Source organism: Physella acuta, unplaced genomic scaffold (assembly GCF_028476545.2).
Source record: "Physella acuta isolate Inbredline_101_S28 unplaced genomic scaffold, ASM2847654v3 ptg000426l, whole genome shotgun sequence".
Lineage (NCBI taxonomy): Eukaryota > Metazoa > Mollusca > Gastropoda > Physidae > Physella > Physella acuta.
In genome coordinates this window covers 639363-653706 of record NW_026731945.1, presented here as the reverse complement: position 1 = coordinate 653706, position 14344 = coordinate 639363, and the positions used below count along the sequence as shown (strand labels likewise).

At 36.2% G+C, this 14344-nt stretch overlaps 2 protein-coding genes across 9 annotated transcripts; both read right to left on the bottom strand.

Annotated features, from left to right (window-relative positions):
• Positions 1 to 1520: 1520 nt before the first annotated feature.
• Positions 1521 to 5822, bottom strand: LOC131942814 (uncharacterized). Of its 5 annotated transcripts, XM_059302751.1 has the most exons (6): positions 5723 to 5822; positions 5431 to 5668; positions 4695 to 4879; positions 4119 to 4180; positions 2147 to 2299; positions 1521 to 1721 (listed from the first exon to the last, which is right to left on the bottom strand). In XM_059302751.1, the coding sequence occupies exons 2-6, from the start codon at positions 5446 to 5448 to the stop codon at positions 1579 to 1581; spliced, it is 561 nt and encodes a 186-aa protein (XP_059158734.1). In that variant the 5' UTR covers positions 5449 to 5668; positions 5723 to 5822; the 3' UTR covers positions 1521 to 1578. The 5 variants fall into 5 exon arrangements, with proteins under 5 accessions (XP_059158734.1, XP_059158733.1, XP_059158735.1 ...); XM_059302750.1 differs by having other exon boundaries at positions 5431 to 5812; XM_059302752.1 differs by having other exon boundaries at positions 1522 to 1721; positions 4695 to 4960; positions 5508 to 5810.
• Positions 5823 to 8065: 2243 nt separating this feature from the next.
• Positions 8066 to 13892, bottom strand: LOC131942806 (uncharacterized). 4 transcript variants are annotated; one of them, XM_059302736.1, is made up of 5 exons: positions 13706 to 13892; positions 12208 to 12348; positions 11372 to 11433; positions 8725 to 8847; positions 8066 to 8257 (listed from the first exon to the last, which is right to left on the bottom strand). In XM_059302736.1, the coding sequence occupies exons 1-5, from the start codon at positions 13735 to 13737 to the stop codon at positions 8097 to 8099; spliced, it is 519 nt and encodes a 172-aa protein (XP_059158719.1). In that variant the 5' UTR covers positions 13738 to 13892; the 3' UTR covers positions 8066 to 8096. The 4 variants fall into 4 exon arrangements, with proteins under 4 accessions (XP_059158719.1, XP_059158722.1, XP_059158721.1 ...); XM_059302739.1 differs by lacking the exon at positions 13706 to 13892 and adding an exon at positions 13123 to 13167; XM_059302738.1 differs by lacking the exon at positions 13706 to 13892 and adding an exon at positions 13054 to 13135.
• Positions 13893 to 14344: the final 452 nt, after the last annotated feature.

Below are 14344 nucleotides of genomic sequence, written 5' to 3'. Positions count from 1 at the left end.
CGTGATCCAAACGCCAAACTTTCAGGTTAGTTAGTAGTCGTGACTTTTACCATTCGACCACGTCTAATTTTACGTTTTGGTGTCACCTCCTGAATGGTGTCACCCGTTGCGCTACGCACCCCAGCCCGGTGACGCCACTGCAAGTAATTATGACGGAGAGGGTTGGCTGGGGGTCAACAAACTGACCTGTAATGTAACCCTTTTCTAGGCTCCCATCCCGAACGTACCCAAAATTTCGTTTACCTTCTAATAATAGCAATCGAGTTGTTTCCCCTTCTTCAGGGGCTATAACCATTAAATAAATGAATGTTGTAAGTTGTGGCGAAAACAGTGCTTGATCAATGATCACTATTCAAAAATGATGTGAGCAAAGCCTGCTATAATTTTCGTTAAAGTGATTGTGTGTCAGTTTTATACCCAACAACATTACTTTCCATAATGTTGTTAACGAAAATCTATTGCCTATTATTAGGATGTCAAGTTTTCTATGACGATTGAGATGCTGAGGTTTTAATTCAGGGAGTTTACTATTCAAACTGTACACCAAAAATATTTTAAAAGATTCTAAATGCACACTGCGATGACGAGATTTTTTATATATACTTGGTACACCGTAATGTATACTATAATATATTCTTGTTCCGGGGATCGCCTTTTCTAAATCTTATGTAGCCTGACGCAATGTGTGAAATCAAACGCAACTCCAATTCAAGATAAGCTATGTTTGTTTATTCAAACACAAATCAATCTTCTACTCTTCTATACTATATATTTTACTTCTAGCTAACTAATCTCCAATCCACCTCTACTATCACCTAACATAGGGGTCGGCAAACTTTTGAAGCGGAAGAGCCAAAAGTTACAATTTTCAATATTTCCCTGGTTTTAAAGAGCCACTAACATTTTTTATTTCAAATATTTTATTTTTTTATTAAGATTATTAGTATTTGTTCAAGGAGCTGGAGAGCCGCATCTTGATATCAAAAGAGCCACATGCAGCTCGCGAGCCGCAGGTTGGCGACCCCTGACCGAACAATCTCTAACTGCAACTGCTTTAAAACACGTCTGAGGGGTCGGGCCATCCATAAGTGACGTCACGCTTTTCCCCCACCGTCACACGTCGTCACAAAAAGCCAGACCCCCCTAAAATAACGTCACACCTAAGCCTACAACACCTCATCCCCGTCAAAATTGCATTTGCATTTTTCTTAAATTAATACTGTATTTTTCCAAAATCTTGTCTGAACTCTTGTCAACATAGAGTATTTTAATCAATTCCTATTACCGTTTATTAAAACAGTTTTCTAAAACGCTAAAAACGGCTAAAATTCGTTTTCTAACATTGCGTTTTTAAAATGCAAAAGTGTTGCGCCACACCGTCTGAACCACCCCCTCTGTCCCTCATCACACCCGTCACAAAATTGCGGATCCCCTCCCCCCTTACGAGTGTGACGTCATTTATGAAAGACCCCCTGACCAATACACAATCTACTGACCAACTGCATATATACATATCTAAGCCTTCGTATACATTTAATTATACACAAACACACGTTGCTTTAAGTATATGAGTTTATATCACGTCATATAATACACCTCATTGATCATCAACAACCCTGTGATGGCTTGAATAAAATATGCAGCAATATGGAGTGCATAAACAATGTCAACTATACCATCATCTATAGCTTTAGCACTCCACTGGTTCACTAAGCAAGCAGCTGGAATGTAAGAGTCATTTCGTAATTATAGTGGTATATTAGTGGTTTTTGGTGGTATTTTTGTGGCATCTGTAAATTAAAGTAAACATTCCTATTTAGAACTAGCAATCTATTGGGCAGAGGAAGGGATAATGTGGTCAGCATTATGTCCAGCCGGTTTTACTTTACCTAACGGGAGTTCCACTGACTTGAATCCGGATTCGAACTCGAGACTTTCGGTTTAGCAGTCAAGCGATCTACCGCTAGGTCACACCATTCCTTGGTGGTATTGCTGTGGTATTTTGGCGGTGATATTGTGGTATTCTATGCCATATACATTGACAAAGTATTGTCATAGTCTATTTCACCTACATATCATTTCTAGGAACCATAACCTATTCCGAAGTTATTGTAAACGAAGATAAAAGAATACTGATAAATCTTACATGTAAATATACAGACACATGCAGTGATAACTGCGGTGATTTTGCTTCCTCTAAACTTGCTGGTAAAGATGTGCAGGCAGATAACTACATAGGCGATGTTGTTGCACAGAAAAACGAATAATTTCAGCCTATCAATGACGCTGTTCGTGGAAGCTAGTCCGAAGAAAATGACGGTTCTCAAAAAAAATGCACAATTGAAAATGCGCACAAAAACATACACAACAGAAAAATGCACATATAGAAAAATTCGTAAAGAGAAAATTGCACACAGAAAAATCGCACACAGAAAATATGAACATAGAAATACGCGAAAAGATAATGCGCACAGAGAAAAACAGGAAATGTGCAAAGAAAAAATTGATGCTCACACAGATCCCTTAGCAACTACACATTTTATAATAAACCGGGAGTGATCTCCCCTAAACTTTCTCGAATATTCTAATATAAAATTACGAGGGATGGCAACTCAGGATATAGACAATATTTGTTATCCATTTTTAATTACTTAAACTTTTTATAATAGAATAGAATCTCGTAAAAAAAAAGAATTGCACACCAAGTGAAAAGTTTCCCTATCAAACCTGACGGTCTATGAGGCAAGTGAAGTAGAGTTCACTTGTTTCTGTGACCTAGGCATATGAAGAGATAGTGTGGTCAGCACTATGCCCAGCCGCCTTTACTTTCCCTAACAGGAGTTAGGTACCCATCAGAGTTGGGTGGACTCAGGTACGGTCTACTGACTTGAACTCGGATTCGAACTCGAGACTAACGGGTTAGCAGTCCAGCTCTCTACCGCTAGACCACTTCGTCCCACACCAAGTGAACGCCTAATAAAATGTGTATAAAAGTGCGGGAAATTATTAGTACTTTATAAATTTACGTGCGTTTTTTGAGAAATCGGAAATAGCGTAAATAATTACTTCCGGTCAACGGCAGTTACTCAAAATTTGACAGAAGGTAGAGAATTAGATCTTTTACTTACGTGTGAAATTTCATGCATCTATCTAAAATAGTACGCAGCTTATAGGCTTTTGAAAAATTCAAAGTAGAAAAAGTACCACTTCCGGTTATCGGAAATCACCCAAAAGTTGATCAGGATCTACGATTTTGATAAAATATAACTTATATATGAAAAATACTTATATATGAAATTTCATCAACCTAGCTGTAACGGTACTCAAGTAATCGTGTTTACACACACACAGACAGACACACAGACACACAGACATACGGACAGAATTGCAAAGTCCAGTTTTTACAACTCGATAACGCATAAAACGCCAAAACGTTTATATATTTGTATTTATAATTTTTGCCTGATTAAATTAAGTCCTCTATACTCCGGATGTGATGAAGGACTGAGGAGTAAAACGGTGAAAACTGTCAAAATTTCATGTTATTTTTGTGCACGATTACAATACTTTCTCTATACTTTCTCTATTCTCGTATATCCGAGAAAGTAAAAATGTCTATGAGTAATCAAAAACTTCCCAAATTTTACAACTACTTTTTCTAAAGCCTATTGTGAAACACTCAAGGGAGATAATTCAAAATATACACGTTTACTATCGTATTTGTTTGTAAAATAAAAAGAAGTAAACGTACATAAAACCGAAATAGTACAGAATAGTAGTTTTAACAATGCAACAAACGAACATTTTACATTATGAAATAACAATGGATTGCTATAAATAAGCAAAAGTCGTCTTAATATCTAGGGGCATCTTGCGATTTATTTTCAAAAGAATTTCGCCGACAACAGTGTGTGTTTAATTTTAGGAGAAAGAGGACTCGGGATGGTGTCTATAGAATAAAGATAATCCAACCGCAGCTACAGTGTACTTTTTACAAAACAACCACCAATTAAAAAATGAAAGAAAATTATTATTTTTTTAATTAAAAAAATTGATTATGCTCGGCTGTGGGCCCCTAAACAGCCTCCCCCCCTCCCCCGAAACAGTGACGTACTTACTTGGTTGATCAAAGTAACCGTAACTGGTATAGAAATTACTCTGAATTATGAAGTAGTACCAGCTGTACCAAAGAATAATATAATTTATGATTAATGGCTACAAATAAAGGTAGACTTAATTAATGAAAGTAAAAATAAGCTTTCGTTTCGGGCCCGGCATTCCGTAGGAAAGATCAAGTGGATCGTGTGGTCAGCACTATGTCCGGACGCCTTTATTTTTCCTAACATGAATCAGGTACCCATTAGAGCTGAGTGCACTCAGTGACTTTCTATAGACAAGAGTCTACGACCTCAAGACATGTTAAAATGTGGTGTGCTCTACCACGCGCCAACGCCATCCCAACAATGATAATAAATCGTAAAATACTATCACTCAAGCGTAGTAGTATCTTTATCTTCAGTAGTTCGAATAAAAGTGAATTAGTGTTGTTTTAAGAAGGTGATTTGAAGTTGTTGTTAATAAGAAAACATTGACATATGTTTATTAGTGTGAGATTGTGAATATAAAATGTGCTTAAGTGTGAGGTTTTAAACATTCATTTTCCCCATAAAGTTATCATACCTGCGGCAACTTACTTTATAATTACAGATGCAACTATAAAGAAGAAACTGAGTCTGGCAATCTTTGTAGGGTTTTTACTACCAGATCCGACAGACTCAGTGATGGTAACTACTTCTTCGTGTGGCGATTTGAAATCAGTTGTGGACGTCATGTTGGCAGCAAGGACATGTGACGTCAGTTTTAGGTCTGGGTGTTGCTCCTGGTTTTTAAGCAGACTACTTTAGTTTAAAAAAAAAAACTCTACTCTCAAACAGGGGTGGACTGGCTGTGGCAAAAAAATCTGGGGAAATTTAAAAAGGTTCTCAAACCACAGATTTTAATTTTCATTGCGTATTTTTTCTCCATCAAAGCCTGAATTTGACGCTTTGGTATGAAGAAACAGAAATGGTAAAATGGAGAAATACTAACACAATAAAAAAAAAAAACAGGACGACAACACCTTTTATTTGGACCCATCGATTTGTTGGGGACAAGCCAGAATTTTTCCCTAGGGGTCCACCGGGAAAAATTCCGGTAGACCGACGGGCCAGTCCACCCCTGGTCTCGTGTGTAACCTACTGGATCGTCGTAATCAAAGCCGAGCATTACGTGTCTCAAATCACTTGGCTACTTATACTTGTATAAAGATCAGTTTACTATTTACTAATAGACCACACATAGCTGTCAACGAATTAATGTAAAAAACTAGAAGACTACACATATTAGTAAACTAGTAGAATACTTAAATCAGTCATTTAGTAAACTACTTACATCCCCCTGGAACTGCATCGCTGTCAACTGGAAAACTAATTAAGTCTCTTTCCGTAAACTCGAAGACAAATACTTACTCTAGTCGCTTCTTGATTACATGAGTATGTCAGCAAACAGGTCAGGTAAATTTGATTGGTGAATGTTAACTATCAGGCTAACACACATATTTCTGCAGTTTTAACAGGAGAATCTTGTTCACCAAACATCGTTTTGATATGTAACCTACACAAATACCATACTACACAAATCCCACACTACATAAACCCCACACTACACGAATCACACACTACACTTACACAACTCCCACACTACACAAACCCCACACTGAACAACTCCTAACACTCCACACACGTCGCACACTGCACATATTGGTAAAACTGGATAACTGGGACGATAACAATATGGCTAAAAATAGTAACACGTAAACAAACGCAACTCCTTCCGAGTCTAAGCCACCTTGACTTTTCTGTTGACGCTTTGATCGATAATCTATTTTTGTTTGCTTCTTCAACTGTATAGATGGCGCGACACTAAGCCATTTTCTAACCCGCCACTTTACGCCACCCACCCCCCACACACAAACATTAATTTTTAAAAAGTCCTCTTGCAGATTTTGCTAAGACAACTTTTTGAATAAAAAATTAATTGCACTTATTGACTTCTAAATTAAATTTTAATTACATTATGATTCGTTTTTTTTGTTTCTAAAAGGTATCCTAAAAAAAAAAAACTTAACATTAAAAAAAAACCAATGGATTATTTAACAAGGAATATTTTTCTAAGTCTATTCGCGCAGAAACCATCTAAAGTGACTTAGACATTTTTGCAAAAAGACTCATCAAATACTAGTTAAGTTGTTTTCATATTCATGCGCACCAATTTCCCTAGTCGAACATGCATCATAACACTCTTTATTATTGTTTATTATGTTAAAAGAACCCAACAAAATGACTTCTTTGGAAATTCCTGTCTTATATTTGTCATTGAGATGTAAATAATTTAAAGCGGATATAATGTGCATCTGGTTTAGAATTTAAGATATGGAGACTTGTCAGTGTCAGTACAAGCCCTTCTTCCATCCGCAAATGTTTTAGGCATCCGGTAGATATATATATATATATATATATATATATATATATATATATATATATATATATATATATATAAGTAAATATATATACATTGTGTATATATATATATGTATATATATATATATACACAATGTATATATATATATATATATATATATATATATATATATATATATACAGATAAGTAAATATATATACATTGTGTATATATATATATGTATATATATATATATACACAATGTATATATATATATATATATATATATATATATATATATATATATATATATATATATATATATATGTGTGTGTGTCCATTTTTATTTATTTATTTATTTATATACAGTGACATGCCATAATATCCCAGACAAAATATGTCAAGGACAAATATTCTCAGGATAAAACGTTCACAGAATTAAATATTTCAGGTCATAAAATATCGAGGGTAAAATAATCAGAAAAAAATCTAAAACAAAACACACAACAGTCGTTTTTATTTTGTAAAATTAAGAACAGCTATCAAATAACAGAAGGTGAATAAAAAATCTCACAACGCTGCATGGCACTACGAAATACACACCGATCCGAAACGAAACACAACACTAACTAAATACCACCAGGCTAAAGAAACCACATTTCACAAAACAAGGTGTAGCCTACCTAGTAATGTGGAGTTTTGTAGAGTGCAACATTTAGAAGGGGCTACAATAGAATATTAGTAAAATATAGCAGAGGCGTAGCAAGGGGGGGGGGGGTGCGGACCGCACCGGGTGACACCATTTAAAGGGGGTGACACCAAGGCAAAAAATAGCAAAATATATAGAAAAAATGATACTTCCACTTAATTAAGTGATTAATTCGAGTGTTAAATAGTCTTTTAAGAGGTCGTCGAAAGTTTGAGAGGGGGGGGGGGGGGTGCGAATTGCAAAAATTGAGGGGGGGGGGGGGAGGATGCAAATCGAAAATTGAAAGTTTGTCCCCGTAAAGGGTCGCTACGCCTCTGGAGGGTGACTCCATTAAGTGCCGCACCGGGTGACACCCGACCTCGCTACGCCACTGAAATATAGTATACTAGAGTAGAATATAAATGGAAGAGCAGAGTAGCATTGTGTAGCCCTTGTGGCACTCTGACCTTTGAATCAAATAAAACAGTGATCGGTTATGCAGGTCACCCAACCAACTGACATCAAAGTACACAGATAAACGCTGAGAAGCTCTAGGCAGCAAACAGCATCGGCAAAGTTTCACCAAATTAGAACACATTATGTTGGATACACTAGATACAATACAAAATTATTATACATTTCTATATACATATCTTTGTAAACATGAAAGAAAAAAATAATACGATAAATTATTAAAATATAGATAAAAAGGAACACAATTTGATAATATTTTTTAGGCGATTTTCATACATCTTTCTCTGCTTGATATATATATATATATATATATATATATATATATATATATATATATATATATATATATATATATATATATATATATATATATATATATATATTTATATATTTATATATATATATAGATGTTGTTTGAGGAATATGAAGTCAGTTTTCACGTGATATATGTTATCTCAGCAACCATCATCAACCCTACGATGAACTGAAGATAATGTGCAGCGGCCTCAAGTCCGTAAGCAACGTCCGACATCTCTTCTCTCTGTGTTTGCTCTGGTTCTGTACTCAGAAAGTTGACCGCTACTACCCAGTATGTGGCTAAAATACAAAGTATAGTAACATTTTAGATGTATTTTAGTAGTTTTTTTAGAGGTATTTTAGTGGTATTTTAGCGGTATTTTAGTAGTATTTCTGTTGCACAAGTTATTTTAGTGTTATTTTGAGTGCTAATTAAATGGTATTTTATGGGTGTTTTGTTGTATTTATATGGTATTTTAGTGGTATTTTAGTGGTGGTTTAGTATTATTTAAGTTGTATTTTAGTGGTAGTTTTGTTGTATTTAAATGCTATTTTTGTTATATTTAAGTGGTATTTCAGTGTTATTTTATTGGTATTTTAGTTGTATTTTTGTGGTATTTTAGTTGTATTTAATCTCGTATACAACAAATGTTAACACAGATGTCTTATTGTAAAATTCTAGTATGAAGATGTAAAAAATAACAGTTTGTAAAGAAAATTCACAAAAATTACTCGTATATATCTATCGTCTAATAAGTAAATCTTACATGTAATTATACAGACACATGCAGCGATCGCAGCTGTGAGTTTGCTCCCTTGAAGCCAGCGGTTGAAGATGTGGAGCGAGATCGCTACAAAAGCGATGTTGTTGCCCAGTATAGGGATTAAGGCTAGACACAACAGATAAAAAAATTAACATGTTTCAGGGTATTTAATTAATCCATATGTTAATAGAGTGAAAACTATAAACAAAGTTTGTTATGCGTCACCGCTTTCAGTTATGGTTGCTATGGAAACCACAAAAAGGAGCGAAAATTCAAACTTTAAAAAACTTTTACGTTTGCTCTCATAATAGATATTTGAAGTCTGTTTATATATTTAGGTTTGTTATTTCAATACAATTCTATTTTTGCTTATTTTGATAGCTAGGATGGCTTTTTCTAATACAATTATTTTTACGTAAAACTATGTACACAAATTAAAGGGGGTGGTGCTACATAAACGTTAATATTTCTTAAAGTACTTAAGTAAACAGAATGTGCAAGCGTAGTATTGTTGACAGTATAATGCTCAATGCATGTAGAAAGTTTCATTATTATATGACAATGGGTTCAAAAGCCTTAGTGGTTGGAATTTAGAACTTTGCGTTAAAAATTTGAAGTTGAGAAAACGTAAAAAGAATGGCGGAAAATGGCACTGTTCGGTTCCTCTTATAGTAAACAGACGTCTTGTTCTATGTGGAAGAGATATTTGAATAATAAAATACGTGTTCATTTCTGTTCTAGGTTTTAGATAGATTTTTCTATACAAGCATAAAGTATGTATACAACAGGTAATGAATAAATTACTATTAAGTATTAAGTATCCTATTAATCGAGTGTTATTCTCAGAACAAATATTAACAAATCAAATCAAGTTCTGTTTGTTAGCAACTTGTCTCATATCAACACAATGTCTATCACTACTTCAGCTGTAAGTTACACAAGTTTATTGCCTTTACTTTCCCTACGTCAGTCAGGTACCCATCAGAGTTGGGTGGACCAAGGGACGTGCTGCGACTCTAACCAGGGACTCGAACTCGAGACTTTCAGGTAAGAAGGCGAACTCTCTACCGTTCGACCACGCTTACCTACTCACATTAAAGATGGTATATTTTTAGCCCACCCAGAGCAATGACCTTTACATTGTCAGTTTATGGCTTCTACAAGTCTAGTGTACTGTTGCTTCTACAAGTCTAGTGTGATGTTGCTTCTACAAGTCTAGTGTACTGTGGCTTCTACAAGTCTAGTGTACTGTGGCTTCTACAAGTCTAGTGTACTGTTGCTTCTACAAGTCTAGTGTACTGTTGCTTCTACAAGTCTGGTGTACTGTTGGTTCTACAAGTCTGGTGTACTGTTGGTTCTACAAGTCTAGTGTACTGTGGCTTCTACAAGTCTGGTGTACTGTTGGTTCTACAAGTCTGGTGTACTGTTGGTTCTACAAGTCTAGTGTACTGTTGCTTCTACAAGTCTGGTGTACTGTTGGTTCTACAAGTCTGGTGTACTGTTGCTTCTACAAGTCTAGTGTACTGTTGGTTCTACAAGTCTAGTGTACTGTTGGTTCTACAAGTCTAGTGTGATGTTGCTTCTACAAGTCTAGTGTACTGTGGCTTCTACAAGTCTAGTGTACTGTTGGTTCTACAAGTCTAATGTACTGTTGCTTCTACAAGTCTAGTGTACTGTTGCTTCTACAAGTCTGGTGTACTGTTGGTTCTACAAGTCTAGTGTACTGTTGGTTCTACAAGTCTGGTGTACTGTTGCTTCTACAAGTCTGGTGTACTGTGGCTTCTACAAGTCTGGTGTACTGTTGCTTCTACAAGTCTAGTGTACTGTTGGTTCTACAAGTCTGGTGTACTGTTGCTTCTACAAGTCTGGTGTACTGTGGCTTCTACAAGTCTAGTGTACTGTTGCTTCTACAAGTCTAGTGTACTGTTGCTTCTATAAGTCTAGTGTACTGTTGCTTCTACAAGTCTAGTGTACTGTTGTTTCTACAAGTCTAGTATAAGTTGCTTCTACAAGTCTAGTGTACTGTTGCTTCTACAAGTCTAGTGTACTGTTGCTTCTACAAGTCTAGTGTACTGTGGCTTCTACAAGTCTAGTGTACTGTGGCTTCTACAAGTCTAGTGTACTGTGGCTTCTACAAGTCTAGTGTACTGTTGCTTCTACAAGTCTGGTGTACTGTTGGTTCTACAAGTCTAGTGTACTGTTGCTTCTACAAGTCTAGTGTGATGTTGCTTCTACAAGTCTAGTGTACTGTGGCTTCTACAAGTCTAGTGTACTGTGGCTTCTACAAGTCTAGTGTACTGTTGCTTCTACAAGTCTAGTGTGATGTTGCTTCTACAAGTCTAGTGTACTGTGGCTTCTACAAGTCTAGTGTACTGTTGCTTCTACAAGTCTAGTGTGATGTTGCTTCTACAAGTCTAGTGTACTGTTGCTTCTACAAGTCTAGTGTACTGTTGCTTCTACAAGTCTAGTGTGATGTTGCTTCTACAAGTCTAGTGTGATGTTGCTTCTACAAGTCTAGTGTACTGTTGCTTCTACAAGTCTAGTGTACTGTTGCTTCTACAAGTCTAGTGTGATGTTGCTTCTACAAGTCTAGTGTACTGTTGCTTCTACAAGTCTAGTGTACTGATCTCCAATAAAATGGTGTTCTGACCTTGTTTGGAGTGGACGACTTCAGGGCCATAGGATAAGTACTTGATTGTAAAAAAGTACCAGCTGCAACAAAATAATATGTAATTCATGATCATTGGTACAAATAGAGGTAAACTGTGATTCTTCCAGAATTTTTCTCCGGGGGGGGGGGGGGCTTTTGAAATTTTCTTTGGGGGGGGGGGGGCGGTCAACATTTTTCGGGGGGGGGGCGGACACTAGTAAAAGTGTATGTTTACTATATAAAATCCATCTCGTTCGAGGGGGGGGGGCGGTAGACCTTCTTCAGGGGGGGGGAGGCTTAGTCGTTTCCCCCCCCCCCCCCCCCCGAAGAGATGCCTGGAAGAAACTCTGGAGGTAAACATAATTGATGAAAGTTAAAAAAAAAGTGAAGTTCCCAGTTCACACCTGGCGATCAGTAAAGCAGGTGAAGCAGAAATTATCTGTTTTTTTTTTACAGTTTTACATAAAGGAATGGTGTGGTCAGCTCTATGCCCAGGCGCCTTTACTTTTCCTGTCGTGAGTCAGGTACCCATTAGAGCTGGGTGGACTCAGGGGCGACCTACAGGCTGAGACACGAACTAAAGACTTTGGTTTTAAATGTCGTGCGCTCTACCAACTGACCAGACCGTCCACTTAATTATCGATTATACTATCGCTTAAACTTTGTATTGCTTTTAAATGTATGTTATTGAGTTAATGACGTACTTTTAAGAAGGTGATTAGCAGGATTTTATTAGAAAATAATTGACATATGAATGCGTGTGTGTGGTGTGTGTGCGTGTGATGTTTTAAGCAATTATTTCTCTCCTATTAGTAATCAAAACTACGGTTACTCACTAAATGATTCCAGATACAATTATGAAAAATAAGTTGAGTTTGGCAACCGTAGATGGATATTTTTTCTCAGCGTCGACCGGTTCATTGATGATAACCACATCTTTTTCTGGTGATTTTATATCAGTTGTGGGCGTCATATTTCTAATAAAGAAATAAGATTCCAGTTTTAGGTTTTAAAAGTCGTATTTAGATGTGTAACATTAAATAATACATTAGACAAATACGTATATTCTCATCTGTCAACTACTAGATTATCTCTATCAAATATTAGATTACGCCTGTAAAATATTAGGTTATTTATATGACAGCGGTCTGGTTTACTGAATTAATCATGTAGTAGATAATTCACGAGATTGAAATAGTATGTTACTTTTATAAGTCAATTATTAGAGTATAAAAATCAGGCTTCTTTATACTTTACCCTATATAAAAAGTAAACAATATTGAAATTGTTGCCGGCTTATATCAGTCAACTAGTTGAATACGTATTCAACGCCGATAGTAGAACACTTTACTTTACTCACTATCCGTTAACAAATATAGGGCCTCCTTATATTAGTCACTTCAAGACTACTAAAAGTTTAAGGCACAAATGTTAATACAGTTTTAACAGAAAAATCTGGTTCGAACAAATTCTCCGATTTACTACAATGCATCTTGATGTAAACAAATCAATTATCTAACACAGCACAAAACACACGCTGAAAAAATCCCACACAGCGCTAATCCCAGTATATAGGCCTACACACCCCCACTGCACATTTCCCACACTACACAAATCCCACACTACACAAGTACCACACAGCAGTAATCCCACACAACACTAATCCAACACAGCGATAATACCATTCTATACGCATCCCACACAGCACAAATTCCACACAGCACAAATCCTATTCTGCACAATTCGCTTACTACACGAATCGCAGTTACGTCTTGTAAACCCAAATAACTGGGACAATAACAACACAGTTAAAAATAGTAACACGTAAACAAATTACAGTCCTTCCTGGTCTGTATCAGTTATCTTGCCTTTTATTGGCACTTGGATCGATTTTTTATTGTTTTTTTTTGTGCTTCTTAAACGTGTATTGATTGGATGACGTCACACCTTAGCCATTAATTCTAATTTTCCACCTTCACGCCCACACCCCCCCCTCTCCTCTCCCCCTGCCCCTCCCTCGTTTACGAATATAAATTAAAAATAAGTCCTCTTGCAAATTCTGCTAAGACAACTCTTCGAAAACAGAATTGATTATACATAATACATTTTAAATTAAATTTTAATTACAGTATTTGTATTCTTAAAGTTATATTTAATAACTACATTTTTACAGTAAAAACAATTGATTTCTTAAATGGAGTATTTTTTGTATGTCTATTCGCAAAAAATAATAATAATCTACAGTGACTTAAGAAGTTTTGCGAATTGACTCCTTAAATATAAATTTAAGTAGTTTCTCTTTTCAATAAAGAAACAAAAAAAAAGATAACTTACTGTGTCGTTTTCGGGGGCGACCATCCAACCATACTTTTAAAAATTTAATTTTTGAATGATGTTTGAAACACTTGCTTTGCAGAAAAATACTGTAGCGGTGGTTTTATTATCTTGAGGACACACCCTTCGGCAAACATTAAAAACCCAAGCCAACAGCTGTATTGTAAACGATAGGCACAACTTCAAATTTTATTGAAGTTCCGTGACTTGTTGATTCAAATTAAGGGGGCACGTAAAACCTGCAAACATCGACACGACATTCGACTGTATAGTGTGCTGTGAAGGGGAATGTGCAAGGGAGGAGGGTGGAGGGGGGAGGGCCAGTGTTTCTTCCAGACTTTTTTTTCCAGGAGGGGCACTTGAAATTTTCGGGGGGGGGGGGGGGGGGGGGGGGCGGACAATAATTTCCGGAGGGGCGGACACTGTCAAAAGTATATATTTTCTATATAAATTCCATTTCCTTCGGGGGGGGGGGGGGCGAAGAGATGCCTGGAAGAAACTTTGGGGAGGGAGATAGTGAGCCAAAAAATTGTCGCCAAAATTATTTATAAAAAGTTATTTATAATTGTGTTTTCTTTCTTTTTCTTTTATTTTAAAATCTTGTCAAGGCCGATTATTTTCTCCAATCATTACAGAGGC